The sequence below is a fragment of the Candoia aspera genome, chromosome 4 (genome assembly GCF_035149785.1).
Source record: "Candoia aspera isolate rCanAsp1 chromosome 4, rCanAsp1.hap2, whole genome shotgun sequence".
Classification (NCBI taxonomy): domain Eukaryota; kingdom Metazoa; phylum Chordata; class Lepidosauria; order Squamata; family Boidae; genus Candoia; species Candoia aspera.
In genome coordinates this window covers 105,730,326-105,749,573 of record NC_086156.1, presented here as the reverse complement: position 1 = coordinate 105,749,573, position 19,248 = coordinate 105,730,326, and the positions used below count along the sequence as shown (strand labels likewise).

General features: G+C 39.1%; 4 protein-coding genes across 6 annotated transcripts in view; all 4 read right to left on the bottom strand.

Annotated features, from left to right (window-relative positions):
• LOC134495821 (protein KHNYN-like) overlaps positions 1-19,248 on the bottom strand; it is a 239,956-nt gene that overhangs the window by 133,865 nt on the left and 86,843 nt on the right. The window lies entirely within an intron of this gene.
• On the bottom strand, positions 2,396-3,340 carry LOC134496886 (olfactory receptor 2D3-like). Its single transcript, XM_063302601.1, has one exon. It carries the CDS (start codon positions 3,338-3,340, stop codon positions 2,396-2,398), a length of 945 nt encoding a protein of 314 aa, XP_063158671.1.
• On the bottom strand, positions 9,348-10,295 carry LOC134496885 (olfactory receptor 5P56-like). Its single transcript, XM_063302600.1, has one exon. The coding sequence runs from the start codon at positions 10,293-10,295 to the stop codon at positions 9,348-9,350; it is 948 nt and encodes a 315-aa protein (XP_063158670.1).
• On the bottom strand, positions 15,024-15,941 carry LOC134496884 (olfactory receptor 2D3-like). Its single transcript, XM_063302599.1, has one exon. The coding sequence runs from the start codon at positions 15,939-15,941 to the stop codon at positions 15,024-15,026; it is 918 nt and encodes a 305-aa protein (XP_063158669.1).

The window sequence follows — 19,248 nt, the reverse complement described above, 5'->3', positions numbered from 1 at the left end:
ACATTTGCATGTTTTCGAACTGCTAGGTGAGCAGGAGCTGGGATTAACAACGGGAGCTCACCCCGCTGCGCGGTTTCGAACCGCCGACCTTCCGATCGACAGCTCAGCGGTTTAACCCGCAGCGCCACCGCGTCCCTTTAAAGCTGCTTAGTCCTTACCAATCACTTCAAACACTGCAGAATGAGGGAGAATCTTGAGCTTCTCATTCTTCAGCTATATAAGCCAGAAGCTTGAATTTCTGGGCATCCACTGCAGAGAAATCATTAATCATGCAAAAGATAAAACATTACATCTGGATTATTCAGGGGGCATCTTGTACTCTGTTGGAGATGCAAACACATGTTTGTCACCACAACTAAACTTGGTCTATCCTGCCAAGACAAGTCCACATTAGGAGTTCTGCATCAAAGCACAAGACCACAAATTTGGTATACCACAAATTGTATCCCACTCAGCTAAGTGGAATGGCACCTTCTTGCCAATTTTGTCTTAGCATGCCAAGACTGTACCCACTAATCACCACTGTGGACAGATAAGCACATAGCTGTCTATAGCATCAGAGGTTTAGCAGCACTCATTAAGGCTTTTGACCACCATGCTTAGTTCTTTCAGAGGTACCAATGAATTTCAGCTACATTAAAAACATCTTCCCCTGTAACCAAATTTCCAGATGGCTGAGCAGAAAAAGAAGGGGTATCTTCAAGGGCTCCCAAAAGGTGAAAGGCAAGAGGCAATCACTTCATTGTTTTTTACCAAAACCAGAGGAACTTGAAAAGTTAGATACGTTTGTCCTTTCTAACAAAGTCAGACTCCATCCTCTATCAACTGACTTCCAAATGGCAGAATGTCTTACCTTTCTGTCTCTCCAAAAGGTTCCTCAGCCATCAAGAAGGACCACCTCACACGACCAGCTTGTGTTAAGATGTTAGCTGGCTTCCTAGGGCAAAACAGGGAGAAATTCAACGGACTGTCAGGGGAAGATCCTTAGAAATTCTCCAGCATAATGTTCTTGTGACTCTTGAAAAGGGGTCTCTGTGCAGGGAGCCTGTTAAGCTAATGCCTGGCAACTTACAGAAACAGAGACCTAGCTGAATAAAGGATAGTTGTATGAAGAACCTGTGTAATATATTACAAGTCATGGAGGTACATACAGTCTTAAAAACCTGGAGAGAGGTTGTGTATTATTGTTATCCTATTCTTTATTTTCCGATGCCAATTAATTCCGACTCCTTATTTTCGGTGTGTTCATTCAAAGGAGGTTGGCAGAAGATAGTTAACACGTGATTTTATGAGTAGGTCTTTGAGACTGGAAGTGGAATTACCTTAGATTAAGTCACACAAGGAGCCATCCAGGTTAGACGACCTATCTTAACGACCTCCCCAAGACCTCAGGTAGATGTTTGTCCATGGAATTTTCGAAAGGTCTTTTGGCTGATGATGCCAACTGTTCTTCTTTGTGCAAAGTACATTTTCAGTGAATCTAAACTGTAGCACATTGATCCTCTTAGCAGCTAATGGTGGTTAAACCCACTTATCCTTTCTTTTTTCTTTTTTCTTCCAAGCATTGGCAGCTGCTGCCTTGCTGTGTGTGAAAGCACTAAAGATTGCAAAAGATAATAAGGATGACATGGATCTAGCCCATGGAGATTGTTCTAGTTCCATTGGTACTTTGCTGTGTTTCATTATAATCATTGTTCTTTATCTCAACCTCTTGAGGATTGAAGTACGTGATCTACCAAAGTCAAGTAAGTCACCTTTGTTTGAATATCTCAACAAAGGTGATTAAAATAAAGACCACCCTGGGGTATATTTTGAGCCCAATTAATAAATGGACTGGATATATTTTAATGCAAATAACTCTCCCCCCCAACATTTTTTTTAAAGCTACCTCCTTCTCTGATGATGGGACACTATGTCACAGAGGGGTTATGGGAGAAATGTTCAAGAACTTTCTTCTGAGGCTGAATGTATTGAATAAGAGTTTAGTTTGTGTTTTCCTCACCATATATCTGATCAATGGGGAGGGGGGACTGCAGGAAGATCTGTCTAATCTACAAAAGAATCCAACCCACTTATAGCCAAAGGTGCTTTCTGTAGACTTTCATGACTGAACCTCCTTATTTTAATCTGGATATCAAAAAGAAAAAGAAAAAAAGGGGGGAAAGATTTGTTTTGTTTTGTTTTCCCTTAGAAGTGAGATTTGGAGAATGTGACATTTTCTTCCACTAGATTTTCTCCTCAACATTCTCAATATTTTCTACCATGCCTAAAATCACCAACAATTCATCTTGATATAATATTCATAGTCCACAGTAAAAAAAAAAAATCACACACCCTAGAGTTAAATGAACAACCCCACCCCACACTAAAAATCTATTCAGCAAGATGGGAATGCTCACACTTTAAAGCCGAAGTCCCTCAGCATTTTGAGGGCTGCCTTATGGACTTCCTTGTTTCGCAGGGTATAAATGATGGGGTTCAGAAGGGGTGTCACCACAACATAAAAGACTGCAATCTGCTTATCACGATCTTGACCTGTGTCTGAATGGGGGATGATGTACATAGAGATAATGGTACCATAGAACAAGGTGACCACTATGAGGTGAGAGCCACATGTGAAGAACACTTTATGCCATCCAGTAGTTGACCTCATGTCCAGTATGGAATATAGAATTAAACCATAGGAAGACAAGATGACTGAAAGGGGAACCAGAACAATAAATGCCGATAAGCCATTTATAAAAACAATGGCTTTAGTTATCTTTGTGTCATCACATGCAAGTTTTAGCACAACAGGCAGTTCACAAATGAAGTGGTTAATGTGATTGGAGCCACAGAATGGATGATGGAAGATGAGAGCAACATATATAACTGAGAAGAGACAGCCTATGGTCCAACAGGATGTGGCAAGCAGTAGCTGGTGCATCCTGTCCATAGAAGAGGCATATATCAGGGGATGGCAGATGGCTAAGTAGCGGTCATAGGCCATGACCCCCAGCAGCAAACATTCTGTACTACCCATGGTCAATGCAATATAACTCTCCATCACACAATGTGCTAAGGAGATGGCTCCATTTCCAGTCAAAAGTTGAGCTAACATTTGGGGCAATGTGCTAGTAACGTAGCCAATTTCCATGCCTGCAAGGTTGCTGAGGAAAAAGTACATGGGAGTGTGGAGTCGGGAATCAACCTGCACCAGGATGATGATCAGCAGGTTTCCCAAAACTGTAAGCCAGTAGATGATGAAGATGACCCCAAAGAGGAGAAGCTGGGTTCTTCGGTGGCTGGTCAGTCCCAGTAGGATGAACTCTTTGACAGAGGTAAAGTTCTCATTTGCCATCTTGGCATCTTGCCTGAAGTGAAAGGAAATTAGTGAAAGATAATGAAATTTCCTAGAAATAAGGCCACCCTTAAAGAAATTAAGTTCCAGAGTATATCCAAAAGAAACTCATCATCACTATAAGCTGCCACATCTCAGATGTCAGTTGAGACACTCTCTCTTGGATTTTCCAAGATGTAGTTACCTGCAAATATTGAAAGTGGTGGTAATGAATATTTTCTATTTTTTAATTTTTAAAATCTGTCAGAAGACTATGGCCACCACTAGGCATACCATTCAAGATCTTTCAGCCAAGTTTCTACACCTTTATAACTTTGTGGAAAGGTATTTCATTCTTTATCCAGGGATAATCTCTGGAACAAATGATAATATTCTTCAATGGTCAGATAATACAGTGAATGTTGAATAAATATCATCACCTTGCAGTTATATATGCAATTCAGATGTGTAAATCCAAATCCAATTTGTCCTTTTTTAATGGTTTGGACAGAAATTACAGGATTGTTAAATTAACTTGAGAGTGATGGTTGTACATTAAAGGCATTTGAGTTCCTTTTTGCCCAAGCCCCAAAGTTTGGATTTTATACAAACGTCAAGGACTTTTTGGCATGGGGAAAGGCCCAAAGAATCACCATACAGTGTTGAAAGAGGAACTCCATAGCTGATCTCTACTAATGGATTATTGATGTGTGTTTTTTCTCAGCCTTCAAACTTTTTCTCAGAAAAAGTTGAGCAACAAGACTTTCAAGCAATGTGATCAAATTTTGGGAAGTTGATCTTTTTATGATTTGTTTTTCCTGTCTTTCTGACATTAATGTTGATATTATATTCTATAATCAATACTGTTTTATGAACGTGTGTTCCTGTTAATTTGTTTAATATAATAAAATATTCTGAGAAGCCAAGTGACCAATAAACAGAATGGTGCTTTATTTGATAGGCTTCCATACGGTGACTTAGATTCCCATCATCAAAGGACTTTGACCTGAGGAGGTGGTGCTGCTTCCCCTTGTTGAAGCAAAGAGGTAGCATATTTCAGGAAACACTTTGCCCTCACCCACCCACCCAGATTCCCTACCTGTCACTTACAAAGAAACCAAGTGTGAGAAATGGTGGGCAAATGGAGCATGACATTTTTATTTTTTGTCTCAGAAGGGAGATCTCAGTCCAGCTGCTGAGGGATGTGAGAATAATGTTTCAAAGGCACCCCTCCATAAATGAGTCTGAGAAATTCCCCTTAACAATTGTCAAGAGTCTGTGTCTGTAGCTTTAAAGATACCTTCTTGAAATCCATGTTCTTGCTTTCTCTGTCTTGACGGGGGGAGTTGTTGGCTTGGGGATTTAGATGTGAGGCAGAGCCTACGCAGTGGTGGTATTGATTTTGTTGTTGGTGGTGGTGGTTTTTAATACCTCGGTCGTGGTTTGTGTTGTATTTTATACGTTTTTTTATATTGTATGTTGTTTTTAAATTGTTTTTCATTGCTGTAAGCTGAGAGCCAGTCTGGTCTAGTGGCTAAGGTTTTGGGCTAGAAACCAGGAGTCTGTGAGTTCTAGTCCCGCCTTAGGCATGAAAGCCGGCTGGGTGACCTTGGGCCAGTCCCTCTCTCTCAGCCCAACTGGGTGCAATGTAAACTAGCCTCCTTGTGGTGCACCCTGGACAACGTGACTTGTCAGGACTGGCTGCTGGACCTCACAAGGATTTCCCAGCAAGAAAAATCAGCATGAACACTGAACTGCTATGCCATACGATTAAAAAAAACAATTGCTATAAGCCATTGCTGTAAGCCCCTCATGTATTTAAGATGGGTGGCCATACAAATCAAATAAATAAACAAACAAATTAGCAAGCAGGCAAGCAAGCAAGTGGGCCTCTCAAGGCTTTTGCAAATGATGAATGGGAGAAGGCTGAGTGGCCTTGGCAGATGCTACTGAAGGGGACAAAGCGGTGGGCATTAACTTGCAACTCTTCTCCACATTCTCCATGGCACTGGCCAAACAGAGATGATGCTCCAATGTGGTGCAGGGCATAGAAGGGCAATGAAGCCAAATCAAAGGGGGGGGGGACTTTGCTTTGCCTCCCTGTCCAAAGTGCCGTCCTTTTTGCAAAATAGCTCCTGGAAGTTGCTTCAATCCAAACTTCATCAAACAATCTCTGGATGACTGGCACAGCCTCATCGGGGTATTTTTTATTTATTTACCTTTATTCTGCTAAACTCATTAATGAAATCAAAGTATAAATACATGCAGTACAACAGTTTTAATCACATGATGTAACTTAAAATTAATCAGCACAATAAATCATTTCAAAAAAAGGGAAAGGCAGGGGAAGGGGGAGCCTGGAAAATTATTATGAAAACAAAAGAACTCTAAAAATTTTGACCAGAGTGCCTGAAATCTTCCCTGACCCTTTGTAAAAAAACAAAAAACCTAATCTGAATGCTGAGAAGCAATGCATATTAACAACCCATTGCTGCAAATCAGGTTTAGATTTTGTTTCCAGGATTGTATGAACTCAATGCCTGAAAAATCCATAGCACTCGATATCTTTAATTATTTATCCTGCCTTTTTGGTACAGGAGCTGAAGGTGTCATACATAGTGCTCCATCCTCCTATTTTAACTCACAACAACAACCCTGTGAGGTAGGTTGCATGCAGAGAGAATGTGAGTAGCTCTGTAAAAACCATGTTTTCTCTCATCTGTAAAAGTTGGACAAACCAAAATAGTATATTTTTTTACTGGTGATTTTCTGATAAGGTTAAACAAGAATGACTAAAGTTCTACCCAGAGGATAAATTGTTCATATACTCCTTTCAAATCATTACATATATGCTTTAATATAGATGATAGATAGATAGATAGATAGATAGATAGATAGATAGATAGATAGATAGATAGACAGACAGACAGACAGACAGACAGACAGACAGACAGACAGACAGACAGACAGACGATAGGTAATGATAGATGATAGATGGATGGATGTATGTATGTATGTATGGATGGATGGATGGATGGATGGATGATAAATAGAGGGGAGAGAAAGAGAGATCTACTATTTGGGCAATCAAATCATATCCAAATGAGTTATACAGTAATAACGTTTTGCCTTAGTTCTAATCCACTTTTAACTAAAGCTTTGCAATCTCCAAAATCTAAACAGCTGTTAACTGGAGAAAAATTAGCACTGATTCAGTATTTCGTGATTTATAGCAATCTGAACAATAATCTTAGAATAATTCCACAGACAGGTTAATTAGCTTAGGTTGGACCCCAAAATGAAAGAAACCAGAAGGTGGAACTACTTAAAGGCCAGATTCATTAAAGATCACTTGAATATGAATCCCAGACAAATTATCAAAACCAAGAGAAGCTAAGAAAATACCAATCATTCTAGGTACATCCTGAGATAAAAAAGAGAAAAGCAGTTTGCATGGTTTGCCTTAGTGTATGCCTTTGTTTGCATGTATTAGAACCAAGAAACATTTAAGATAGAGTATACCTATATTAAAGTTTCTATTTTAAAATAACTCTGTCAAGTCAAAATATTTCATCCTTTAAAAATGCTTTTCCCATAAATTAAATTCCAAATGACCTAATGGAATGTTACCTTTGGGCATCTCCAAGATTTTTCTCACCCACCAAGAAGGATCTCCTCATGATTCCAGTAATAACAGCCAACAGCTTTGTACATAATGTTGAGAAGTAATTTGAAATTTTAATGGAATATTTTCCAAGGACCATAATAGTGGAATATCACTGAAAGATCGAAATGAAAAAGAACCCTACCATGCCATGTCCTTGTAATAATTTGGAGGAAGATCTCTGTGGAAGAAGCTTTTTGGATTACTCTATGGTGAAATTAGAAGAGATTTAGGTTTAAATTCTTCTTCGTATTGATGACTTCCTGGATCTGATGACTTTTATCTGAGATCTTTTAAAGGGGTTCTTCAAACCCCCTTGCTACCAGTACTAAGCATCTTTTCAATCACCTTGATTCCTGCTCAACCAACCATGATTTCCAGCTTCCTAAGGGTTAGTTCATCAAGGAAAGAGCTCCAGGGCTTAATAGGGTAACCACTCTGGCCTCCTCTCTCACTGTCAGCGGAAGATGTCAAGATTTCATGGTAATAAGTCCAGTGAGATTACTCCAGTCCCTTTGGTTCTTTCCAATAAATTATTAAAGACATCTAGCTTTCCATTTTCAACTCATGGGTACTTTAAGTATTCACTAAAAGAAAAGAACGTTATGTCAAAGCATCAGCAAAGATTAAAAGAAAGAATAGCCAACAGTTTGTGTTTGTTCTTCCTTTTTTTCAAATATTTACAGCAAATACATTGAAAGTCACACAAATATTTGAACATCTGACATTGAAAAACTACTGGAACAAGGGAGGAAGAGTAAGTCAGAGCCAGAGAGCCAGAGACAATAGTAAAACAAAATCCAAGAAGGCGGCACTGGAAAAGCACTTCTGAATTGATGCTAAAAATGACATGGATGAGGCCTCTCCAGGAAAGTTCAATTCAACCAATAAGTTTGTGTGTGTGTGTTTGTGTCTGTGTGTGAGAGAGAGAGAGAGAGAAAGAGAGAGAGAAAAACCTTTGTAAGCTTCCGTAAACTGTTTGTTATGGCAACGGACTTTCAAATGGAGAGAGATGTAGCCTTTCATAACAAATCTGCTTAGAATGTGTCTGTTTATTTTAGTGTATCACAATTTTTTTCTTCCTTACAAGATGAACCACTGCTGAACAAAAGACTAAGTATCCATGTGGCTTTCTAGTTCTGAATTTTTTTTGCTAATCACCACAATCTAAAAGTCTATAAAATGTGACCGATAACTAAACTGGGATGAGTTTGAACTGGTGATTTCTGAGGAAATGGGCAGGGTTTTAGCTCAGCAACCTGTGTGCTGGATCTAGGCTCCTCCTGGGTTGGGAAAGCAGCCAAGAAGGTGATCTGTAGTTGGGTCCATACTGTGGTGTCAGCCTCTTTGACAAAGAGGGTGGTGCTTCCAGCCTTGAAAGATGTGGTAGTGTGCCCCCTCCTCAAGCAGCCATCCTTGGACCCAACAGTTTTAGATAACAACCACCCCATCTCTAACATCCCTTTCTTAGGCAAGGTTGTTGAGAAGGTGATTGGACAGCACTGCAGAGGATGCTGGAGGAAGTCGGTTGTCTAGATGTGTTTCAGACAGGTTTCAGGCTAGGATTTAGTGTAGAAACAGCCTCGGTTGTACTTGTAGATGACCTATAGTGGACACAGGATGGAGGTGGTGCATCCAACCTTTTGCTCTTGATCTTTCAATAGCTGTTGATGCCATCAACCACAGCATCCTTCTGGGCTGGCTTCAGGCATTATACTCCTTCATAGATTTTACAATGCAATCTTTTTTATGTCAATATTATTTATGGACTCAGAGTCAAATGTCATTGATATCATTGCTACATATTCCCTAGTATGTTCTCTCTGTTTTCAGAAAGGACCATGGGGGAAAGGAGGGTTTATAACTAGCCAACTATCATTGATACTGGGCAAAAGTTTAGATTATGATATGATCAACCTGTGATAACATAACAAATATCCATTGTTCACTTGAGGTCAATGTGTATTTAGAGAGAATATCCCAGACTAACAGTATTTCCTGAAATGTAGGCAGTAGGCTCTGTCCCTCCTACCCAAATCATTTCACACACAAAATTTTACTTTACATTATTTCAATTCTTCTCCAGCTTGAACTACGATATTACAGGGACTTTCGTAAAGAGTCCAAGAAGCAGATATAATAGCACCATATACTGTATGCCCCACTTTTCCTAAAAACTCTATTTACATCACACCAAAATACCATGATAATAATAGGCTGAGAGACAGATCAGTCACAGAATCATTGGTTTGAGTTTATGGCTTGACAAACCAACATTCAAGGCATTCTGAACTAATACTCATGATCAGCCAATTTGAGATGACCATTTTAAAAAAAAAGACTGGCTGAGCAAGATACAAACACTCATGTTTTCTGCTCAAAGTCTTTTCTTTGCATTATCTTTCTTACCGCCCTATGGATGTCTTTGTTCCTTAGAGTATAAATGATAGGGTTAAGCAGAGGGGTGATCAGAACATAGAAAATTGCAGTTTGCTTATTACGATCAGGAGCTGAGTTTGATTTTGGAATTACATACATAAAAATGCCAGGGCCATAAAACAAGGTCACCACAAGGAGATGGGAGCCACATGTAGAGAAAGCTTTATGCTGTCCAGCTGTAGACTTCATGTGTGATACAGAATAAAGAATGAGCGCATAAGAGGTCAGGATGACACAAAAGGGAAGCAGAAGGAGGAAGGCTCCTACCCCAGAAATAATGTTCTCAACAATTTGTGTCTCACCACATGAAAGTTTCAGCACCGCAGGAATCTCACACATGAAGTGGTTGATCTGATTGGGACCACAGTAAGTTTGGCAAACCAGGAAGACATCACAGATGCCACAGAGCAGAGGAGCAATTATCCAGCAGGCTAAAGCAAACTGCAACTGGCAGCGCTTGTCCATGACAACAGCATATGTTAAGGGATGGCAGATGGCCAGGTAGCGGTCATAAGCCATGACGCCCAATAGCAAAGACTCAGTAGTAGCCATGGATCCCACAACATATATCTGGGTAATGCAGAATGGGAAGGAGATGGCTCCATTTCCAGCCACGAGATGAGATAACATTAGGGGCATGGTGCTGGTGACATAACATATTTCAATCACTGCAAGATGAGAAAGAAAATAGTACATAGGAGTGTTCAGTTGTACATCAGCCTGCACCAATATGATGATCAGCAGGTTCCCCAAAACTGTAAGTGAGTAGATGATGAGAATGACCAGAAAGAGCAGAACATGGATTTTTCTGTGGCTGGAGAGTCCCAGCAAGATGAATTCCTTGACAGAGGTGAAGTTCTCAGCTTCTATCATGGCCTCCTGTCTGAAGAGAAGGGAAAAGAATGAGAGACCATTAGATCAACTACCATTTTTAAATACATAAATAAACCAAAACGGGGCCATGACAACAACAGCCGTTTTTCAGAACAGAGTAATGAAATTATTCCAGGAAGTGCTGTTATCATCCTTTGAAGATGAGCATCCTTTGATGCAGGGAATATCAAAATTACTCTCAGGTAGGAAAATATTCCTGGTTTTGTTTTGGGTTCTTTCCTATCGGTTCTCCTTTATCTGAGATAAGAGAATTTGCTGTAGAGGTTGGTTTAAAGAAGAAGCTAGATAAATTATTGTGGGTGAAGTCTGTTTTTCTTGCAATCTGTACTGTTCTGTGTGTGTGTGTGTGTGTGTGTGTGTGTTTTCACATTTGTAGAATGTACTTTTATACCCATCACCATTCTAAATATTTAATCTCATGGTAAGATTTTTTTTTTCAGTTACTGCAGTCCTGGCAGAGTAATAAAGGGAACAAAACAACAACAGTTGAAATAACTTTGATTAATTAGCTACTTTTGGCCATTGACTTAAATTAGACTATATTAACTTTTGCAGGCTTCATCATTAGTAATAGTTTATTCAGTTATTTCTTCTGTAGCAATGCAAACTAAAAATATCAAAGGACATAAATAAGTTTATTACAACTAGGTGATTGTGCAAAAGTTGCCATAGCTTCAGAAACGGAACAAAAAAATGCCATGCTAGAAAATACACATAAGGCAATTCTGTTGTTGGTTTCCTACTCATGGGTGGGAACCAAAATAAAGAAATATAGTTGTGAGTTTCTGAAAGGATTCTACTTCAAGATTGTTTGAACAGTAATCTCAAATATACTGAATATTTTCAAAAACAGGTTAAGAAGAAATACTTCCTGAGAGGAAATGTTCTTCTAGGGGCTTTCCAAAAGGAAATAGAATAGAAATATCTCTGTTGCATCACCAATCTTTATTTGAATTTATTCAAATTAGGAAACAAGTTAGAACATGCCTGTATTAAACTTTATCTAGTTTGCTGACACGGATTATTTTTCTAGGAAAACAGAGGTGATCTCAGCAGACTGAGCACCTAGATGACCTTCTTTGGACTTAGAAGCTGAGAAAAGTCGGATAGGAGATGACCAGGGATTGCCAGGACTGCAGAGTATCTTCTTTCTTTCCAGTGCCAGAGCATAAAATTACCTTTCTTCTTTCCCAGGATGTTCCTCAGCCAACAAGAAAGAGCCAATCATGTTACCAGCTTCTACTGAGGTGCCCAGCAAGGTGGGAAATGATCCATTTGCTTTCTACTATTGGACACCTGTTGGGGAACTTAGGGCTCTATCATGGAAAAGCATATATGAAGTTGTCTTAGTAAAAAAAAATAAAAGTTGTCTTACTAAAAAAACAATAAAAGATTCTGTTGGCAGGAGCTCAGCAAGCTATCAGTTCATGAACAATGAAAGCTTCTAAATGCTTATGGAAGAATAATACCTTATACTGTCTGGAGGTGTCTTGGGATTAGTTACAAATTTTGAACAAATTCATATCCCTAAGCCAGTCTAGGGCTTGTGTATATTATCACTGGGAATATGAAAGTTTCTTTGCTTTTGTTTATCCTCAGAATCTCTGTTGAAATGAGATCGTTAAGAGGTAATAATTCCCATGAGATTGCTTCAGTCCCTTTGATGCTTTCCTATCGATTATTCAAGGCTGCTCCTTATCTTAACCTCTTGGGTCTCTCAAAATCTTAATGAAGGAATACACACACAGACACACTTTTAACCTCTACTACTAGACAGAGAGAAAGAGAGAGAGAGATCAATAGAACTTAAAATAATGCATGTCCCATTTGACATGTTTGTATCAGTTCCTAAAAAATGCTTAACAATAAATCACATACATATATAATTTTAACCACTGCTGATCTACCTATCTCTATCTCTACTATCGACTATCGACTATCGACTATCTACCTATCTATCTATCTATCTATCATCTATATATCAGCAAAGGTTAAAATAATGCATACCACATTGGATATATTTGTGTCAGTTTCTAAAAACTCTTAATAATAAATCATAAGCTTCACCAAGGCCTTTGGCAAGGGAGAGTAAGACCTCTCGCTTCATTGTGCTTGCCATCTTTTATTTTTATTTTTATTGATTTTATTGTAATTTATTTGTTGGATTGTTGTGAGCTGCCCAGAGTTGGGGTGGCATACAATTATTATTATTATTATTATTATTATTATTATTATTATTATTACTATTATTTATTCACAACAATGTGAAAGCACAGCTGCCAGTTCTTTAGCTGATGTTGACCTTCATTTGCATTGAGTTCTTCTCAAGAACTTAGGATTTTGTAATGTATTGGTGTAGCATATGTGCGGATCCAACCAATCATCATCATCATCATCATCATCATCATCACTATTTGCCCAGATCTCTTAACAATGAAAAACCACTACTGAGAGATCTTAGAGCTTAGAACAGAAACATGTATCATTGCTAAGCAAATGGCTAAGAATACATGTGTTCATCCAGCTTTGCAAATCATCCATTTTCTTACACAGTTTACCTGTCCATAATATGTGTTTGACACTGAACTGATCAACTGTCAGGAACAATCCCTTCAATCGCTATCTCTGGGTTCTGTTCATATTAAATAACAAGAATATGAGGAATAAACTCTTAATATATGCCCCAGAATAACCATGCCACTGCATTCGCTGAGATGGGCGGCTATAGAAATCAAACAAGCAAATAAATAATTAAATACAATTCTGAAAGAAGCAGCTTCTAAGTGGTCTTCAGTGATGGCCCCATGTAGAAAGCACTGCAATATTCCACACAAGTAGAGATGAGGGAATGAGTTACTGTTAATGCTCGGGTTATGGCTGCAGTATGCCTCAAACAGTTGGGCAATGGATGTAATGATGTGTAATGATGGAGCTAGTGATTCAGGTAGAGACAACAAGGATCTACTTCCTCGATTGCCAGAAATAGGCTTAGTCTGGCATATAAATTATAAATCCATGACAACCTACGTAAGTAAGTACTATTTGTAGGTGTTATTGGATTGATCATTTGTTCATTTGCTCTAAACGTTTTTATACCACTTTAATGCTTCAAACTCTAAGGGCTTAGAGAAGAAGATATAAAGTTGAGATGGGATGGTATAACCTGATACCACAGTTGTTGAGAAATGTGGGGTGCATATGGCACTGCTACGCTTGCTTATCTGGATGTTGCCTAAACCCTCTTGAAAAGACCCTGAAATGTCCTCTTGAAGGATGGACATAGCAAGGCCATAAAGCAATGTGACCACAAGGAAGTGGGAGCCACATGTAGAGAAAGCCTTGTGCCATCAACATTTGACCTCATCTGGGATACAGAATGAAGAATAAATCCATAGGAAATCACGATGACAGGAGAGGGAAGCAGAAGGTGAAACACTTATTTACCAAAAATCACGTCCTCAGTAACTTGTGTATCAATACATGAGTGTTTCAGCAACACTGAGAACTCACACATGAAGTAGTTGATCTGGTTGAAAATGAAATAACTTTGGCCAAGAAGGAAGGCTGTTGATGGGTTTACTATGTATGGGGGGGAAGCAAAAGAAAGAAACTTTCTTCTGAGAGCATTTATTTATTTATATTTAAAAGATTTATATGGCTGCCCATCTTAAGCAACTCTAGGCAGCTCACAACAACAATAAAACCAAGGACTATCAAACAATCATAAAAACAGTAAGACAATAAAACAATAAAACAAAACTCTGGGCCTTAATCATCCCCTTAGGATGTCCCACACATATCGCATTTACATCAATGTCAATAGTGCTTTTAAAGAAAGAAAGGTCAAGTAAATAATATTTCACCTTTTACTTTACGTTGTGGTTTATTCAAAAAAGCCATAGGATCCTGAATTTCAATTCATAGATCCCAACATTCAAACCAAGAGATCTTCTCCCAATGCATGCTACATTGAGAAGGAATTGCCATAGACTGTGTTTTGTGTCTCAGTCCCGTACATTGAGACAGATTTCTCCAATATTCCAACACTATGGGTGGTACATGTTCTTTGGAAGACCTTACAGTGCAATCCTATTAATATCTCTTCAAAATAAAATCTCATTGATCTCATTGCAGCATGTTCCAGAGTATGTTTTCTCTGTCTTCTGAAGTATAGGAGAGAGACGAAGACTCATTCTGGTCAGCTACCATTGATGCTAGGCAAAATTATACAGTCATCCTGGGAATATCTAGAAAATGATATTATTTGATTGGGATGGATTTATACAGAATATACATAACCCTGTTTCCTGGAATCTAGAGAATAGATTGTATCTCCCCTACCTGAATCCCATAGCTTCATCTTTACACCAGATTCACTCCGTCTCAGATTTGTTCTTCCTCGGTTTTCACAGTGAGACTTTCCAGAAGAGTTCACACCACAACCAGGAAAGCAGGTACAGTAGTAGCATCCTCCACATGTCATAAGAACTAGGTTTTGAGGTTTTTACATGTCAACACAATTATTGAATAAAGGTTAGCCTGAGGGAGACATCATCCACAGAATCCATGAGTTGATTTCAAGGTTAGACAAAAACAGACTTTCAGAGCATTCTGGAGTTATAATCAGCTACTACCAGACCATCCGTTTTTTAAAAAGATTGATTAACCATGATAGAAACCCTAATGGTTTTGTCCCAAGCCACTTCTTCAAAACAACTTGGCTACTGCCCTATGAATGTCCTTGTTCCGCAGGGTATAAATGATAGAGTTGAGCAGAGGGGTGACCACAACATAGAAGACTGCAATTCGTTTATCACGATCAGGAGCTGAATCAGACTTTGGAATCATGTACACCCAGAGGGCAGGGCCATAAAACAAGGAGACCACAAGGAGATGGGAGCTACATGTAGAGAAAGCCTTGCGCCGCCCAACACTTGATCTCATTTGTGATAGTGAATGAAGAATAAACCCATAAGAGGTCAACATAAGGGAAAGGGGAACCAGGAGGACAAATGCTCCTAGACCAAAAATAATGGCCTGAGCAATTCTCGTATCACCACATGCAAGTTTCAGCACCATTGGCCCTTCACATATGAAGTGATTGATCTGGTTGGGGCCACAATAGGTTTGGAAAACAAGGCAGAGAACGCAAATCAAACAGAGCAAAGGACCTGTTATCCAGCAAGCGGAAGTGAACTGCAGTTGGCAGCGCTTGCCCATGACCACTGTGTAAACTAAGGGATGGCAGATGGCCAGGTAGCGGTCATAGGCCATGACACCCAACAGCAAAGACTCAGCACTACCTGTGGCCAATGCAATGTACATCTGGATCATGCAGAATGCGAAAGAAATGGCTCCATCTCCCACCAGGAGCTGAGTTAACATTAGAGGCATGGTGCTGGTGACGTAACAGATATCTACCCCTGCAAGATGAGAAAGAAAATAATACATGGGTGTGTGGAGTTTTAAATCAACCTGCACTAACATGATGATCAGCAGGTTCCCCAAAACTGTAAGCAAGTAGATGATGAGAGTGACCGCAAAGAGGAGAAGCTGGGTTTTTCTGTGGTGGGCAAGCCCCAGTAAGATGAATTCCTTGACAGAGGTGATGTTTTCCATTTCCATTCTGCCCTCCTCCCTGAAGAGACAGGAAAAAGGAGTTGGAACCACTGGTATTTAACAACTGATAAGTTGTCAGAAATGTACAATGGGGTATCAAACGTTTGTTGGAAATGTTTACAGGGTGGAGAAATTTTCTATCACTTGTGGTGGACTTGTGGAAAAGCTAAGAAATTCTGGAATCAAATAGGTACTTACCCTTGCATCAAAGCACAAATGGACATGTGAAGACACACCCAGGCAGAAGTGAGATGCCGTATTATTTTCTTCTGCCGAATCTTAAATCACGCGCCATCTCAACTGGACTTGGAAGACCACCTCCATTGATGAGAACCTGAGCAATGCCAGTTCTTTCACTGCCTGTCCATTTTCACCAAGCGAACTTCCTTCTGAGCCTGTAAGTGAATAGCTACCTAGCAGAAACACCACTACATCCTGCAAAGGCATCTGGCTGGTATACTCCTGGCATATTTGTTTGATCAAAAATGTGTAAGACTCTCGGTAAAATATGGCCCATCATCTACGAACTTCCTCTACATGACAATCAGAAAAGCAGGGGGGTGGGATTGGTTGAAGAAATAAACAAATAAATACTATTTATCCAACCCAAACACCATAGATCTAAACTAAGGTTTTCTCAGTTATTTTTTAAGGAATGGTTGCCAGAGAGGTTTAAACAAGAATCATTAAAGGGCCGTAGAGACTGCAAACCGTTTCTAACCATCTGCAGCACTTTGGTGCATGTTTCCTCTTGATTTATAGAGATATGCCTCTGGCACTGTCATCATTTTAGCTGTTTCATATCACCCTAAGAGTCTTCAAATCACTTCCAACCCAGAATAACAAGGACAAGTTTAAAACATTTTGGTCAATAGAATCAACCATGAATAGTTTGATTTACTGTCTGATTTCAATCTATAACTATCCAAGGAAATTGTTAAATCAATAGATATTATTCATTCAGCATTCAGCATCCAGCTTTCTAAACAGGGACATTCTGGGCAATGAGCTGTCCTGTTCCTGGTTCACTACAGATGGGTAGGCACCCGAATGAAGAAAGATCAGCAAAAGATTGTTCAAAGAATCCCTTTCACTGAAAATTGCTTGGATAGTAATTCCAGAGATTTCTTTTTCAATCACAGCATCAACTAAGAAGGAAAACCTGAGGAGATAATTCTCTAGGGCCTTTCTAAAGAAAAAGAATAGAAATAGCCTGAGTGCCTCGACTCTCTTTATTTGAATTTATTCAAAGTGAGAAATAAGTTGGAACGTGCTCCTATTAAACTTTCTTTTGAGTCCATCCAAAGTAGATTACTGAACACATATTTTTCCAAGGTAACAAATTGTGTCTCGGCAGATGGAGCACCTGCTTGACATTCTCTGGTGTAAAAAAAGGAAGGGCTGAGTAAATATTTGGATGGGAGAAAACCAGACATTTCTAGGATTGCCAGTTAGCTTAGAAGTTGAAAAACCATCCTAGCAGTAATCACAAAGACTTCATCTACGTGACAATACAGTTACTAGGAATCAAGATCAAGTCAAGTGATCTTCATTCTTACCTTAATAACACTAAAGTCGTATTTTTTTTTCCTCCCCTGGCAGGATGTAAACTTACCTCTGTGCTTTTCTCCACCACCAAGCAGGAGCTGCTCATGCTACCAGCTTCTCTTAAGATGTCGAACTATCCCTCTGCTTCTCCCTAATGACAGATGCTGGGCACTCATTTGGAAGTGCTGCAGGTTATCATGAACAAAGCTACATGAATGCTCACAGAGGGTTCTTTGTAAAATTTCTGAACGCTTCCCTTAGCAGGAATGCAGCAGCCTGTCACTTTATGAAAGTTGAAATCCCTTCAACCACCCCAGAGAATGTTTTATAGTGGCTGAAGATTTCATTAGAAATAATTAAAGGTGAGATACTGAAACCCCTAAGGAAATAGTACGTGGATTGTGTATATTCTCATTGGGAATATGCTACTTTCTTTGCTATTCTTTACTCTCAAAATCTCTGATATGAAAAAGACTGTTAGGAGATCCTAATTCTAACGAGACTGACAAGAGATCACAACATCCAGCATTTCCTAACGGATCTTTGTTTACCTGGGCTGGGAAGACAATTCAAAAACTCTTCTTTTGATACTTTATTTTAGTTTCAATTGTGGAATGATCTTTAAACAATAATTATCATTTCGTGGAGTCACACTTAATTCTTGTTCTGGCCAAGTCCACTCCACGGAGCTGAACCTTTAGGGAGCTCTCATCATCCATGCTTTCTGGCATCATCAAGTGGCTTAGAGCCAGCATTTCAAGAGGTTTGCTGAAAAAGTGAATGCGATCTTAGAATGCAGGAATAAGCAAAATCATTATGGAAGGACACACCAGATATAGTCTATCCAGTCCTGGGTGCCAGATTTTGAGAAAGCTTTGTAATATATATTATGTCCAAAAGGAGATGACCAGGATGATGAGGTATTTGGGAATCAAATGCTAAAAGGAATGGCTTAGCCTGGACAAAAACATGATGACAAGGAAATAGGATAGCTATTTTAGTCTCCAGTTATCTCAGCTGTTGTTTGCTGAGCTAGAGCAAAATTGTTTTTGGTTGCTCCACAAAGCACGACTGTGGGCAGAGGGTAGAGATGGCAAAGAGGCAAAGTTTGCTTCACGATTAGAGGTCATTCCTCAGACTATAAGAATGAGGGTTGCAGGTAGTCCTGCAGGTCCTAAATAAAGTCCCTCCTACTTTTACAATACTAAGTTTATAGGAAAAAATGGACTGTGATCATTCAGCATCACTAAATCCTATCATTTTATCTCCCATTCCCATTTCGTCAAGACCTGTTTTCTCTTATAGTGGTCACTTATAATGTTTGCTGAAGGTATCTGCAAATCTCACATTAGAAAGTTGGAATTTTCTGAAAATACAATCTTGGGAACATTAAAGGAACTGACAATGAGTTTTCTCCTTGTATGTAAGTGATTGTGCTTAATGTTTTTCTCAGCATTCCTCAATCACTGTAGAAAGTTTCACTCAAGGCATGTCTAATGTGATCTTCACAGTTGATGAGTAACTTCTCGTGAGATTAGCAGCTATATAAATCTGATTCATAAGTAAAATAAAATAAAATAAATAAATAAAAACATGTTAAGACAGCAGAATGAGAATTATTCATGTTCTTTTTTTTTTCAAAGCTTATTCTTTGCAAGTGTCCTGTTCAGACTAAGAGAAGGCCAGGCTGAATACAAAAGGAAGTCCTTTATTTACAATCAACTATTTACAACAGATAAGAGTCCATAGATCAGACAGGAAAGTT